This window comes from Buteo buteo, chromosome 4 (assembly GCF_964188355.1).
Source record: "Buteo buteo chromosome 4, bButBut1.hap1.1, whole genome shotgun sequence".
Classification (NCBI taxonomy): Eukaryota; Metazoa; Chordata; class Aves; order Accipitriformes; family Accipitridae; genus Buteo; species Buteo buteo.
In genome coordinates, this window is record NC_134174.1 from 16,004,556 (window position 1) to 16,020,518 (window position 15,963).

A 15,963-nucleotide genomic window follows, 5' to 3' on the forward strand; every position below is an offset into this window, starting at 1 on the left:
ACAGCCTCTCTCCCTCCCTCCCAAAAAAACGTGACTAGGTATAGGTGGTCAGCAGCCCCATCGACAGCACAGCATCAGCGGGGATTTGGCAACCTCCTCTCCCCCCACCTCTGGGTACTGCACCTGAGTATTTCACTGCGGTCAATTGCTGCCAAGCTCTAGATAAGGACCTGAGGGGATTTTTCTCTTTCCCGTCACTCTGTGAATTATCCGCAGCCAAAACTGACTGCTTGCAAACTCTTGGCTGTAGGCATTCAACAGCCAAGATGGGCAATTTGTCTCCTAAGGCGCATAACAGGGTTTCCACCCACTAGAAGGCAGTCCGGCTGGTGCCAAATTTATATTCTAATCTGTCCTGACAGGAGTTTTTAATTTGCTCATTAAACAGGTGCTGAAACAATGCAATAATGAAAGAAACTGTAAAGCAAATAATACTAGTAATAGTCAACATCTTGGATTTTCACATATCTCAGACATTTAACTGAGTGTCCATCCTTGTCTTTGAGTCTTGGTGACTCCTGGAAGCGCCAGGCTCCTGTCAGTCGTGCACCAGGATAGCCAACACCTGCCAGGAGGCAGCAATGCCCGTACTCACAGACCTACCTGTGGCTCGTAGCGGACCAGAATATCGTACTCCATGGAATAGGGGATGTTGTCAATGTAGAATTCCAGGTATGCACCCTCAGGGACCCTTACAAATCCTATGCCTGTCCATGATGGTGTGCGGTCTGGCGTGTACTGGCGCTCTATTATGTTTACTCCCTACAAAAACAGGGAACATAAATTTTAACACTGATCCATTAAATTTGTGAGCCCCATGGAAGTGCATGAAGTTATGAGTTCTGCTGATGGATCACTTCTGGATCACAGCATCCATCGTTTGCATCCCAGTGAACATGAATTCTCTTTTAAACCCATATGCGTGCAGCCCTTCCACTTAATACACAAAAAGCAAGAAAGATAAAATAAAACAATGCTGCACAACTCTTAATCCTTTCTCTGTTATGGTGGAGAATTTAATTTAGAAACTTGAGTAACTACTCTACTAGCTACGACATCTTGTTCACCATAAGGACTTTCACATCATACTTGTAGGATTTACTGCAGTGGCACATAACTGCTCTATTAACTGCCCAAGCTGAGTGCTAATTACTTCCTGACTACACCGGGCTGCTCCAAACCAAACCACTGCTCAGAATAACATTCGAAAAGCAGATCACAGCCATCATGAGTAGGGTGTCACTAAATAACAGAGATCCTAATCATTGATAGATATTTAATAGCCAAATCAATATGTGGTCACTCCTTTCAGTCTCAGGTGCCAGGTTTTTATCTGCTTTTCTTTATATAAAGCAAAGAAGAGGAAAAAGGCAACAGAAAATGGAAACGTGTGGTGCTCAAACTTCCCGTTTCAAATATCTCTGCATCCACAAATAGTTCTCTCCATAGAACAACATCCTGTGCATTCCTAAGGAAGCTGCTTCAGTAGAAAGGGACAAAATATAAGGAAATGTCTCTCTATATATACACATCACTTCAGGATGTCCCCTCATGTATTCTCACAATCTTTGAAGAGAGCCTTGCTATAAGTTATTACCCTTGGCTTTGCAAAAATGGTTGGAGCTCCCCAGAAAGGATTGCAGGCAGGACATGAGTGAGGGCATGCAGCTGTGGGCAGCACAGGGCTTGGCACTGCCTGAAAATCCCTGCGACTCTGTGCCACTTCATTTTGTCTTGTGCTGCGCCCCTACATGGGAATTCAACATTTTATTCTGCCAGATTTGTAAGAAAGCTTTTCAATATTGCCATTTTTTAAAATGGTTTGTTCTGAAGGTTTCAAAAGGCAAACCATCGGCACATCCCCTCTCTGCTTGGCAAGGTGGGTTTTCACACCAGGCTCCTCCATCCCCAAGCCTCAGTGAGGCCTCGGGTACCACCTCTCCAGTCAGGCAGACACAAATGCACCAAAACCCCTGTGCCAGCTCACATGCCCTCCACTGCAGTCCAACTACTGCTCTGCATCATCTTCCCTCTCTGTGGTTACCTAAGAGCAAAAATCCTCTGCCTTGGCTGAAACTGCAAAGTGGCTGCATTTTGCCTGAAATAAATAAATTACGACTAAATGCCCCAATTGCAGGCAGACAATGATCTGCTGCTTTAAAGAAACCATTATCTCATCTCCTGGCTCCTTGCTGGACACAAAAATAATTGATGTAATCACCTAGCTGCTGTTAATGAATTAAAAGCAAGGCTGTGCCATGGTGAACAGAAAAAGCCAGAGACCCTGATGTACCATGCCAGCGGGCAAAACAAACTAGAGGCAACCTCACTTACAAAACCAGTTTTTTGCACAATCAACTACAGTTTTAGTCATTAATAAAAGAAATGCTACTGATGTAGAGAAACTCTAAAAGCCACGGCAGTGTGATTAAATGCGTGCTTTGTTTCCTCCCGGTTTCAGTGGCACCAAAGAGAAGAGCCAGTGTTGGTGTCTCACTGCTCTTGAGATAAGAGCGGAAGGAAAAGTGCATGCAGTGCGTGCGCATGCAGCGGGGTACAGAGAGGGATGCTGACAGGAAACTAACTGTACAGTCATGATCAAAGAAACAGGTTTACAAAGAAAAATGGCAGTTTCCCACCCCCTAAATTACTCTGTTATTTATCGATACTAAGATTGAAGAAATACAGGTTGACAGTTTTCTGATACAATTCAGTTTTGCGTTTTCCACATTTTAATTGCCAAACACTCAGGGTATAAAACAGAGGCTTCCAACACCCAAATGGTGAAGCCATTTTCCCACAGCTGTCCAGACACACCAGCCCACTAAAACTGCTACTCACGGGACCCAAGCTGGCTTCCTCTGCCTCGTAGATGTAATGATCGAGTGAAATGAAGTAATAGCCGGGCTCCACCTGGTTGCACTGACGTCCAAACATGTGGGGCCGGCATTCGCATTGGCCAGATTGACTTGAGCAGCTAAAATGGAAGAGCAATGAATTTACAACACATCTTGGCTATGCCGAGACAGTGCTAGAGCTATCTTCCGCTTTGACGTTTTAAGTAACACAGGAGGAGAAGCACTTCTGGACACAGCTGCGTCTAGACACGAGATGTTCTCAGGCTCTGCAGCTGGACCATCTGCACTGCTAAAATGGCAGCACAGTCCCAGGAGCAGTCTTGGCTCAACCCAGCTATCATTCTCCCAAAAAACTCCTAGGCTCAGGCTGGGAGTGAGCACAGGCCAGGGACCATTTCCAGTAGGCAGTTTGCATGTGGTTTCCTCTGTTTGGATGGCAAGAAGATTTCATGCTACGGATGCAGGTGGTTCCCTGGGGCCAGACAGCAGTCCTGGGAGAGCTTCACTTACTACCACAGACGTAGCCAAGAGGCATGTCTGTCCTGCAAGCCGAGGGCAGCCTTCGGCACCAGGCTTGCAGGCCATGCAAGCAGTGTATCTGCTTCTACGGGCTCAGGCAAAAGCAAGAACGTGCATGACCCTGCACGCCCCGGGACGTCTGGCTGCAAAGCACATCCCAAGAGGTCGCCCACCAGCAGCTACACATCGGGGAAAGCCGTGCCTGCCTGCTTTAAAGTAGGACGGACACACCCAAAGACATGGGACAGACAGAGCCATCACTGGGGAATGCAGAAGGTCTGTCCAGGCTGACATACAGCAGCTCCACTTCCTTCATAAGGAGCCATTTTCTTTTCTCAATAGAGCTCTATCCCCAAACTGCCTTTTGGTGGTTTTATTGTCCCCAGAGAGTTCGCCCAGCATTATGAAGAACTCTTGGGCAGGCTGTATTTTTGCACATGCCTGGTCACGCTTTTTCATAGGAAGGTTTTTTGGTCCATCAAAACAGGCCCCTTTCTTTAAATCTGAGTGGAATTTAGAAACATTTGTGAAGTCAAACCCCTCTGGTTTCCATGGAAAATCTCCAGGCTTCTCAAGGTCCCATTCTAAGAGTAATTTTTAACTGAAACCACTTTTGAAAATGCAGAGATTCACTTAAACATCCACTTTGAGATGCCAGAAGTGCCCTAGCTGCCCCAGAAGGGGAGCTGGGAAGTTACCCCTCCGGGGATGGCGAGGACTCCACTGCCTGGTTACAGTGCGGGGATGAATTTCGGGCGAGGTGTGGCTGCCCCAGGCGCTGCATCCCACACCCTGAACGGGAGCCAGGAGGCGGCAATTCGGCAGCTAAGGAGAGGAGCCCCGGCGGGCGAGGGCGAAGCTCCCCCTTCCCGCTGATGTTAGAGCGCGAAGCCGGGAGCCGGAGCCAGGCTTCGCGGCTCTCCTGCGGCCGGAGGAAATCACAGCTGCTCCCTGCCCTTACTAGGACACCGCATGTCCCCTCCCCACAGGGTTTTGCAATCGCTGGGCTCAGCGCATGGGAAACGGGCTGCAAAGCCTTGCTGGGCTGCGGCTGAGCCGTACCCCAAGCCCCTGGAAGTGGCTGCACTGGGGGAACCCTTACGAGCTGTGTGGCGTAACCGATCTGTGCGGAGGGAGCAAGCATGGAGGAGTAAACAATCACTAACAACCACACCGCTGTCTGCCAAGGGGTAATAATTCACTCAGGAGTGCAGGGGAGAGGCAGGCCGCAGGACATTCCCATGGCGATCCCGGCCACAGATGGGGTGTCTGCAGGCTGTGACGACCTACAGGAGTCACACCGGGACCAGTCCCAAACTCCCCTGGTGTGGTCCCATGGGCACAGTGGGAAACAGTTCGTCCACGCTCTTGGGAAACTTATGTGGCTTTAGACAAAAGCAGGATGTTTCAAAGGGTTTGTGGAGGAAAAGAGGGGGGAAAAAAAAAAAATAACAAAGGAGCGTGCTGTTGTTGAAAAGCCTGGGGTCAGACGTGCACCTAACGCACAGAAAACTGCTCTGGTCAGAGGAGCAGTCTGGCTATGCATCACTCCTCTGACCAGGCATTTAAGCCAGGACTTTCCATGCTCTTACTGATGGATGCATCGCCAAAACCTACGCTTTTCTCTGAAAAATCTCCAGCTCCCCAATGGGCACTTCCAGGTCCACACCCCATCCCATGCAGCACCACTGGGGCAATGCAGCAGTGCTGTGCGGCTAGCACGCTTCCCCCAGTGCTGGTCGACAGACAGACACACTGGCCAAAGTGCCAATTCAGGAGCAAACCAAGAACCAGTCTGACAGCCCACGTTACCACCTGATTCCTGCTTTGATCCTGTAAGAGCAAAGCTTTGACAGGGACCATAACCCAGGTTACAGCCAAGGCAGAGCTCAATCCATGGCTGGCTCCTACCCTGGCTGACCAAAGGCAGAGCTACACTAAAACCAGTTCTACATGTTCACCTGCACCAGTGGTACAAATGGAGGCTGCTCAGCATGGAAAAGACATGGTTGTCTCTGTCACCCCTTGCCGCAGTCAAGACCTGACACTTTCTGGAGCATAACGATGGTCCCAAACATCCTCCTCCAGAGCACACTGAGCCCTGGATGTTGCGGTTGCAAACAAAACAAAACTACTGGGGTGAATGATTACAGGAGGGTAACTGGGCTGAGACTCACTTGTTGTTCAGCGCTCCTCCCTGGTCGCAGTCGCACGGCCGACATCCATCCATGTCGTTGCTCAGGCCCCAGTGCTCAGGCTGTGGGAGGAAACATCACCAGCGCTGTAACCCAGTGCCAATTTAACCCCATCTACCCCAAAGGTACATTTTGAAATACTCAGCATAAGTTACCCCAGACTGCCCCCCAGCCCATGAATCCTGCTCCCCTGGTTGTGGGCCTACCCCCATAACCACCAATACAACCTCCCTCCTGCTTTCCTCCACCTTGTTGACCATCTCAAGGGCTTGAGAAAAAACCCACACCTTTCCACCTAGCTTCAAAAGCAAGATTCAGGAGGACCCAAGCTCAGAGACCTCACTCCTACTGCACCATTTGCACCAGTTTGGGCTCCTGACCCATGAAGGGCTTGGGAAATCACAGCCCAGTACATCACACCGCAGCATAGAGCCACATGTGGGGCAGCAGGGCTTTGTGCCGGGCACTGCCCTTGCAGGGCTACTACTCTGCAGCTTGCTTGCTAGACAGACAGACCTGTTTAGCTTTTCCATGTAGTTCATTGTTAGATAAGACAGACTGCCAGTGTTTATACAAACACATCCAGTTATCTGACAGCGTGTCTCCGTAACACTCCAGCACGCATAAACACTATATGGAAATGTATGCATATGAAGTAACCCCTGCCTAAAATAACGGCATGTATAGAAAGCAATTTTTTTGCATTGCTTCTCTGAACATTTTGTCTTTCACCCCAGTAAGGGCTCCAGCAGAACTGCCCCACATCACTCATTTTCACAGAGCAACCACTACAGGTATCCTAATGTCTCACTCCTTATGGTCCCAGGAATAAATCTGGATGCTCCTGTCTGCCTTGATGTGCCTCCCAGCTCCCTGTAACACGGCGTGCTTCACGGCTCCTGACATCCTGAGGTGCCCGCTCCAGCCTGAATGCCAGATGGCCGCTTGCAGGCAGAGACAGCAGCCAGCACCTTGCTCCACACTTTCCACATGCCAGCCTCCCTCACACCAGTGTCTCGTAATGTAATTTACAGTAAGCTACTTACCAGGCAGTGATTGCACTGCTTTCCTGTCACGAGGCGCTTACAATAGCAGTTTCCTGTCTCTGAATCACAAGGATTCCCCCCGGGGTGGGTACCCAGAGGATTACACTCACAAGCTAGATTGGGAAATACAAATAGGTAGGTCAAAACACAGGACTGGAGTTACATTTTAGACAGTATCCAACTTAAATTTCCCCTGAATTCCCCAGGACAGAGATTAATTGCACACTTTGCCCACCACCCATCTTAGTAAAACTTCCCTGGCTTTGAGACTTATAATTAAAAACAAATAAGGAGGATTCTGCTATTTCCACTGCATACACTACAAGGATCAGCTGGGGAACTGAGTTTTAAGGACAGGTGGACTCCAAGCTACGGCAGATCTACAAGAATGCTTTTCCTTTAGCAAAAACATGAAACAAAAAAAAAAAAACCACCACAAACCAACTTCTCCCAGCTCTAACAGCTCCTCAAAGAGCTTTTGATCACGCATAAAGGAACATATGTTTTTACTCACACTGACAACCGGCTGGGTCATCGGCACTCAGGCCATAGAAACCTTCTTTGCAGAGGTCACAGCGCTCCCCTTCAACAAATAATTTACAACGGCATTGTCCGGCAATGAGGCCAGTGGAGAAATCAGTGTAGCGGTCGCAGATGCCACCATTTTGGGAGCCAGCTGGGTCACAGTTGCAAGCTAAGAAGGAAACATTGCACGTGTTTTATTAACTGCTACAAAAGAAAAGGTTGTCTCACACTGAATTATTTAAACTCAGCTGCTGTGTAGAGGGAGTGCATCATTCCTGCAAGTATTAGACATGACATGGGTTGAACACGTAATGACCACACAAATTTCCAGATTCTCAAAGAGAAAACAAAACCCAGGCAGGCTCGCTCAAGACCTCCAAGACAACCACCTTCCCTCAAGGATCTTTGTTTGGGAGCACAGCACTGGCCAAAAGAAGGCCAGGAAATCCTAAATTCTCCAGGGAAAGCCCTGGGGGTCATGGCCAGAATGCCACAGCCATTCCCAGCCCAAGGAGTGGGGCTGCACTTACGCTCACAGACATCGGGGTCCCGTAGATCTCTCTCTGGGTGCTGGAAGTAGAAGGGCTTGCACTGCTCACAGTTCCGTCCTACGGTGTTGTGCTGACAGTCGTCACACACTCCCCCGCTGGTATTCCCTGTCGTCATGTACACAGCCATGTCAAAGTGGCACTGGCTGGAGTGGCCATTGCAGTTGCACTCTGTGACAAAGACAGAAAGCAAAGTAAGAGTCTGGTCCCAGGGGATATGCAAGTCTGCAGAAAAGACACACCAAAGTCAACCAAGGAACATGCAGGACTTCATATATTGTTACAATAATAACAACAGGTATCGTCCCAAATAACAACAGGTAATGCTCACACCAGTCTCTAGTTCTGCATTTTACTCAAACTCACTTTTGCATGCATTACTATTGCGGCCTTCAGCGGGTCGCCAGGGTAAGTCGTGGTAGAAATCCAAACACTGTTCACAGTTTAACCCTTTGGTATTATGTCTGCACATGCAGTGCCCATGGACCTGTCATTAAACAAAAAAAACCAAAACAAAACAAACAAACAAAAAAAAAAAAAAAGAAGAAGAATATAGTTGGTTATAAAACAGGAAGGGAAAAAACCCCCCCATGCTCCAATTAATGCAAAATATAGCTGGTACATAATGGATAGACTTTTGGAGACTTTAATGCACATAATTGCATGTAGGAAGAAATAAAAGGCCACAGGGGTGTCCTTTACCTGCCAAGGTAAGAATGTCCTCATACAAATTTGTCCTTCTTTCCCTACTGGAACTAATGCCTGAATAAACGCTTTCAGACATGAACAAGGAGAGCACAGTTCCAACTCAATAATCACAAAAGCCTCTTTGACCTAAAAGTTAGCTCTTTCTTAGCTGTTAATTAGCCATTAATGTGCATCTACATGTATCAGAACATCACTAGCCCAGCACCTTCTTTCCAGCCCTACCTTTGTTCTCAAAGCAAAGATAACAAACAGTTTGGATGGGTTTTATCCATCAACCCCAGACTTTGCCTTACACGTGTACAGAAGAAGCACCAAGTACACCAACAGTGATTGTGTGACAGCTGCTGCCATAGACAACAGGGACTACCAGCACTGGAGCCATAATTTTAAAGGCAAAGCCAGTTTTGCTGCTGCTCAGGTGGAGACACTCACCGAAAGCACAGAGCAATGGATCACACCTGGCCCCTGGGACAACCCACACAACCTCCTCGTATGTCTCCACGTTTTCATCCAGTTAATAACTCACTCATTAACACGGGTGCTATTACTGCTTGTCAGGCAAAAATCATGGGGAAAACCAGAACCCACAAGCAATGTGGCACTTGTGCATCAGCATACAATGCAGGCAGCAGGATTCTCCTTCAGAGCCTGCTGTTAATTAGGGCTACAGACTCAACTTCTCAGCTGATAACGACTGATAAAAACACAGGTTGTGTTTGATTCACAAAGGTGTTTCATCCTTTGATGCCTCTATTCACTTCAATTTTAGGGTAAACAAGTTGACCCACACACCTGTCTCTGGCCCCATAAGATTATACTCCCCTTTCTGCATTCCAGCCTTCTAATTTTGTCAGCTCTTTAACATAATTAGAAAAGGAATGCTAAAACAATTTTCACCTCATCTGAGCTCTCTGTGCTTGATTAACACCAATAGTGACAGATATGTTTGCTGAGGAGGAATAGTCTTAAAGTTTTTCTTGTTTGAAAATTAAGGGTGGGGAGTGGGGAAAGTGTTTAAATTACTTAAGAGGCACAGACAGGAACAGCTTTATGCAGAAAAGTGTGAGTATTTACCATTCCTTCCACTTCTTCGTTAAAGCCATCCACTGGTGCACACTCGCTGGCATGTCCGTAGCAGAAACAGTTCCCACGAACCACCATGTCATAAATGGCATAGTAGTACTTCTCTCTGATCTCCATCCTAGAGTCTAAGAGATTATCTCCCAGTGTGTGCAGCTTGATGAATTTGACTCTCAGATTTGTGATCTTCAATAGGTCTGCAAGAAACACACACACAAAAAAAAACCAAACCACAAACTCCGTTTTGGAATTATTTACCAGATACTGTATTGAATGGGAGGAAGCCAGGAGTGACTTCCCAAGCACACTTCCTATGGGCAGATTAGATCAGATTTAATTTCAGCACTTACAAATTACAGATCACATCACTTCATGCTCCCAAATTAAAAAAATATTACATTAATTTACTACAGGTTGATCACTGTATAAGTTAGTTTAAGCTTAATTAAAAAATACTAGTCTATCTTATTGTAGACATACACAGGTACAAACACAAATATTAAAGGCACACACAACAATACCACCAAAAAAGGCACTGGTTCTTTGGGGCTTTAAAATGTAAGATGGGCAAGGACTTGATTTTAAGGAACTGCTGACAAGTGGGCCAGGAGCTTTAAGAGCTACCAGCCTTTGAAAAAATCTTGGAAACAAGACACGAATAATTCTTCTTATACGCCCAACTTTCCTAGCAAATATAATTAGTCACATTTTGCTGAAAGAAGGAACACCCCATCACTGACCAAATACAAAGGAGAAGTTCTCGAGGGATAATCCATGGGAGGACAGTATTGCAGTAATTAATTCAGTCTACATGTTCACTTTGATATTATGAATCCTGTGTAATTTCTTACAGCCTTGAAACTAGGCTTGAAAAAGCACTTCAAGCGCATGAAAGCACAGTTTCTCCTTTAAAATGTTGGTTAAAAAAAAGATCCAACTGACATAGGAACTAGCAGACACTCTTCTACTTCACATATTTTCTTCTGCTCCAGTTAGCTTTACATTGAAGGACGTGAACCGAAACTGAGAATGCATATTAAACCAGAGGTCAAGTTTAAGGCCAAGCACTGCAGTTCTCTACTTAGGGCAAATGCCCCACAAGGTTTCTCTTTGAGCAATGCTCAGCAACAGATGTCTCTACCTTTGCATTCCTGGACTGTCATGACCGTACATGAATGCTACAGTAATTTGTGTTTTATGACCGCATCTGTGTGGTCTAGCCATGCACTGCTACCAAAGGCAACCGTTCTAATGTCATGACTCAAATGTTTTAAAAAGTAAACCACAACCCCCTTGATTTTAGCTAGAAATGCAAAATGATGTAAGTACCTTTGTAGTTCTTTTTCTTTGCTTTCTGAATACTGTACAATTATGGGATCACGTTCCAAGGTTTCTCTCAGCAACTGCATGTGTTTTGGGGAGAGGGGGTTCTTAATGAAAGTAAATCCCTGATCAATTAAGAAAAGGACCAGCTACAATGATGCATATAAGAGCAATCACTTGAGTTGACAACACTGATCGTTATTTCCCAGCAGATCACTGTGTAAGTCAGGAAAAGAAGCCATACCACAAATGTATTCATATGACTTCAAAACTGTTACTGGGGCTAATGCATGACTTTATTTGTGGCTTATTGGTTTTTGTAAGCAAATTAAGTACAGAAATGCTTTCTAATGAGTCTGGAAGGTAATTGCATACATACTTTGAATCCTTGGACTGTATGGATCTTCAATTCGAAAAGCAGGATCTAAAACACGATATATTACCTGGAGGAAAAATGGTACAATGAAAGATTCAGCTTTAAAAATAAGAGAATCTGAATTTGTACGGAAAAAGCCTATATAATAAACAAATTGGAAAAAAAACCCTCTGACCTCTCCTTCCGTTGAAGGTTCAATGTCAGAATATCGGGAATCACAAATGATGTCATCAACTTTCTTCATGGGTCCAGTTGAAATCCCAGGAAATGAGCTCTCACAGTCATATGCAAAGTACCTATATACTTGCCATGTTTTTCCAAAATCAGATGATCTTTCTATCAACATTGCAGCAGGGCGGAATGTCTAATAGTGAGAAAACCAGAAGAGATTTTATTCAGTTAATGATTACTTGCATTTACATTGAGTGCTTTTAAGTGTCAACAATCTACATGTCTGGATTTTAATCTCTTTGAGATTTGGAAATATTGGAAATATTTTTCTGCTGATATCCCACTTTCTGCTCAAAGGCAGATCTTTGAAATAACACACATCAAACCACAGACTACTCATCTTTAAAAAGACGGCACTCAGTGGCCTAGTGCTTCAACATGCTTAAATAAATAAGCAAACTTCTGAGTTTTTTGGATTCCAAATCTTTTCTCAAAACCGGGAGTTAAAGCAGGGCTTTAGGGAGACAATAGGATTTTTTCCACTGCTTGTGGAAAGCAGCACAGCCTTCTTCCTTGCTGTACCTCCTTGCCTAATCTTCTGCAAAGGACCTAATGGGCCTCCTCTCCTGCCTCGGGGACCGGGAGGCCACTTTCAGTGCTTCCCGTCCAGCTCTGACGCCCAGAAGCTCTTGCTGAGCAGTCACCTCTGATGCTCAGAAAAGCCCTGGGATTGCCCACCTCTCTTTGTCTGATCACACTACCTTTTGCAGCATCTCTGCTGTCCAGTGCCAGCCATCCTCTGCGCTGCATTAAGAAAACCTTCTTCTTTAAGGAGATTGAGAGGTTTGGCTTCACCCACTCTTGCTACATTTGACTCCCGCAGCCCCCACTGACCCTCCTCCAGCTGGCCTTGCCCAGACTCCGGCAGGCTGCATTTGCTTCACACGAACCACCATCCTTCTTACCTTTACATATTCAACTCTAGAACCACCAGCTAATGAGATTTTTTGAAGATTTTTAATCCCTCTGACCTAAAAATCTTCTGTTTCAGTTTATGCGCTGCCTTTCAAAAAGCAGATATTAACTTAACACCTGGCTTGCACCCACCAAGAAACGCCAACAGTCTCTTCATTAGTTTTATGTATTCAGAGGAGGCCCTCCCAGAGCCAAGCACAAAAGCATTTCAGTCACAGCTGGAAAGAAATATTCTTTCTGCTTCCTGGCTGAAAATATCACCCAACTTACAAACTGGTATCTCACCCAACAAAAAATGTAGCAACCCAGAGGTAAGGCAGCTCAAGTGTCTACCACACAAACAAAGTCAACAAACCATCATTAAAACTACCTTTCCCTTGCAGTCTTCCTCCTGACAGCGGCCCAAGCCCAGCGGCACCAGCGCACGCTGGCTGCAGCACCCGCATCGCATCAGGGGACTCCCGGGGGTCCCTCACTGCCAGGGTCCAGCAGAAAGGACCACCTTCCACTTCAGCCACCACCTTGAGGCAGGGGGAGAAACCCAAGTCGATGACACCACAGGAAAGAGGAACCAGCTCTCCTAGAAAGCTGATGTGTAAGAATGGAGGGATTAATTTGTCTACATGCGAAGAGCAGGGATTTAGCCCTGCAGGAACTGCAGCCCCTGAAACCTCAGCTGAAGGTTGCCACTAGTGCTTGCCTGTGATTTAGGATGTACGGGACATAATCTGCCATTCCAAGACATCTGTTTGTAAAGAAACAAAGACACTTTGTGTACAGATGTTCCTTCTTCCTGAAGACCTTTCCATTTGCCAAATGAAAACCAATACCACAGCCAATTTTTTTTTAAGAAGAAAAATCCTTGCTACTATAGGATTTAACTAACAATCTTCTAGAACACAACCACCAGAGAGAGACACCAACACAAACCCCAGCTTCAGTATGACTCCTGCAGCCTCACTGGAGTTCAAACACAACTCAAGCCACAAGTCACAACTCAGCTTTCCTGTGCAACTTCAACAGGAGTTAATGGTTGGCAGCTCTAAAAAATCAGGCAAAACAGCTCAGGCAAAGCCCAAAGCCCAAATATCAAATAGATGTGAAGGACTACGAGACCTCTCATTTCCTCATGTTCTAAGGTTCGGAGTAAGGCTGTGGCTTCCTTACCTTGAAGGTCATAATGAGATGAGTGAAATGAAACTCAGCCTCCAGGTTCAGCTGGATAGTCACATTTTCCAAACCTGCAGGGGCAGACAAAAAGAAGTCGTGCAGCAAACGAGGACACCTGCCAGCCTCTACATCTAAATTTTGCCAAAGCTCTTTGCTCCAGTAGCACAGAGACTCTTTTCTTTGCCAGTTGTCTCTGTTGTCAAAAAGGGATATGAGAGTTAGTGCATTACTGAGGTACGGGGGAGACACCAAGGACCTGCTGAAGAGTGTACCGCACATGGGATTCCTGTGCGTCACCTGCACCAAACACATTACACCCAAAGCGTGAGCTTGCACTGCCGTTACTTCAGACTGCGTAACATGGCTAACATCACTAGATGTAGGGTAAGGATGGGAACTGCTATGGGCTGGATCCTGGCACCAAAGCACCCAGTGGCTGGTAAAACTGGGGATGCTGAGCCCAGAACTGCGTGGTGACCCCAGGCTGTCCTCACACACTGTAGTCCGTCTGGCAGCAAGAGCTGTGAGCTTCTGCAGCCCAAATCTCACTGATGGTTGGTGGGGGCTGTTTCCCACCTTTCCTCACTCTTTCTGGACGATCCTGTCCATCCCGACACAGGAACAGTTCCTTTACAATCTAGTTTTGAAATACCCCTAAAGCAACTATCACAGCCCTGCTTTGCAATCATGAAGGCTATGGAACTGGTGAGAAGCAAAAGGTTTTCCAAACTCTGCTGTATGACTACCTACGGTCAAGGACTCTACACAGAAAAGGAAGAAAAACAGTTACAAATATTATTTTGTCATGTGAAAAGACCTCTCAGAACAGCTGGATACTAATTATACTGTAGTTAGAAATTAAAAAAAATAAATCAAGATTTACAGAGAGGAGAAAGGGTAAGAAATGAAAATAATAAACCAATTCAGGAGCTTAAATTTTCAACCAGCTGTAACATTATGTGGAGTGTGCAGCAATGGTCCCTTCTGCTGTATGCCTGAATAGAAAAAAACACGAATTGGACAGAAAGAATCATTTGTTTTTTATTGTTGAAGGAGATTTTCATGACCTTATGAGCTAAGAACTTTTCTGTGTGAATGCTGCCAAGCTTGTTGCAAAAACATGAATTATTTGGAACGCTAGAAGAGAGCCGCTAGAGACAAGCAACTTGTAGGCTGATCTAAATGGTTAAAAAGGATTTAGTGAGAACCCTTCTTTACCAGGCAGCAGAAATATTGTATATGAAAATAAAACGGTAATATTTGTAACAAGACAGCTACTGCCAGTGCATTTGCAGAAATCCCATCCTGTCCAGCTGGCTTTAAGGCTTCAGGGTAGGACTGCTGTTTGAGAAACCTCAATGCCTTGTTTTGTGTATGAAGGCATGCCAGAAGCATAACCATAAAAGTAAAGAGGGCAGAGGAAGGATTTAAAAAAAAAAAAAAAAAAAAAAAAAAAAGCCACCAAACTAACATGCAATATTTTTTTTAACTAGCTGGCTTGTTTCTGCTGTTCATTTTACTGTTTGGCATACGGATACAGGAACGCAGGGAGCCCAGGAGGGAGAAGGCAGTTTGTAGGGTAAGAGACATCCCTGGCTTTGCTCTCCCGGGGTAGGACAGGGAAACGGGAGGTCTGCAGGCAGGACGGCAGCCCCCGGCTCTGCGCCCAAACCTCCTCCTTCCGCACCCTCCGTCCGGGGAAGCCCTGCGGTGCTTCCTTGGCAGCGCCGCCCCAGGATATTTACTCCTGGAAGGCTGCTCTGCTCCCGCTGCCCAAACACGAGGGAGATCTGGAGCCAGTGTGGGAAACTTTTCTCTTTAGGAAAGGATTCCTGCAAAGTGGTGGGACGGCTCTTTCCAACACTCCTGGAGGGAGGACTCAGGGGGCTTCGTTATGGATTAAGGACCGCTCCAGGGCACACAAAAGCAGCCAGTTTTACTCAGCCCTCCTCGAACAGCATGATCCTTCACTTGGCAGTAATCACCAGGCCAGAGATAACAGCAAACCCATAGGTACTCTTAAACAAAAGGAGGGAAAGCAGCTCCCAGCCCTGGAAATGGCTCCCGGACAAACCCCGTACCATTTTCCGACTGCCACCAGAGCTTCAGACGATTTGGAGCGAATGTGGTGACAACATTTTCAATGCGATGACTGTCAGGATTGAGAGTATCATGGAAGGGATCCTCAGAGTCACATATGAAACATTTTTTGTCCTCCTGAAACAACAAAATAATCAGCATTACTGATTTTATCCGCGGGGCAATAGTTGTTTCCTGCAGATAAGACTATTTTCCATCCATATCACATTCCACTCATTTTGCCTGCAGGAGTCATCAAAGGTATTTTTTTTGTTGAAATGATAAGTGTATTTACCTTTATGAATTAATGCAAATTGCCAAATGGAAAATATGCCAGGAATTCCATAAACTTTATTTGTAAGAGAAGTATGTTTTCTATCGAAATTACAG

At 45.9% G+C, this 15,963-nt stretch overlaps 1 protein-coding gene across 1 annotated transcript in view; it reads right to left on the reverse strand.

The window, feature by feature from the left end:
- Positions 1-15,963, reverse strand: part of LAMB1 (laminin subunit beta 1) — a 44,409-nt gene that overhangs the window by 25,792 nt on the left and 2,654 nt on the right. Inside the window, exons 3-14 of the mRNA XM_075024864.1 lie at positions 15,576-15,711; positions 13,492-13,565; positions 11,354-11,542; positions 11,182-11,245; positions 9,474-9,676; positions 8,058-8,178; positions 7,674-7,862; positions 7,133-7,312; positions 6,619-6,731; positions 5,555-5,634; positions 2,842-2,977; positions 604-762 (exon numbers count right to left, since the gene is read on the reverse strand). Coding sequence (XP_074880965.1) covers positions 604-762; positions 2,842-2,977; positions 5,555-5,634; positions 6,619-6,731; positions 7,133-7,312; positions 7,674-7,862; positions 8,058-8,178; positions 9,474-9,676; positions 11,182-11,245; positions 11,354-11,542; positions 13,492-13,565; positions 15,576-15,711 — 1,644 coding nt within the window. The remainder of the gene's footprint in view (positions 1-603; positions 763-2,841; positions 2,978-5,554; positions 5,635-6,618; positions 6,732-7,132; positions 7,313-7,673; positions 7,863-8,057; positions 8,179-9,473; positions 9,677-11,181; positions 11,246-11,353; positions 11,543-13,491; positions 13,566-15,575; positions 15,712-15,963) is intronic.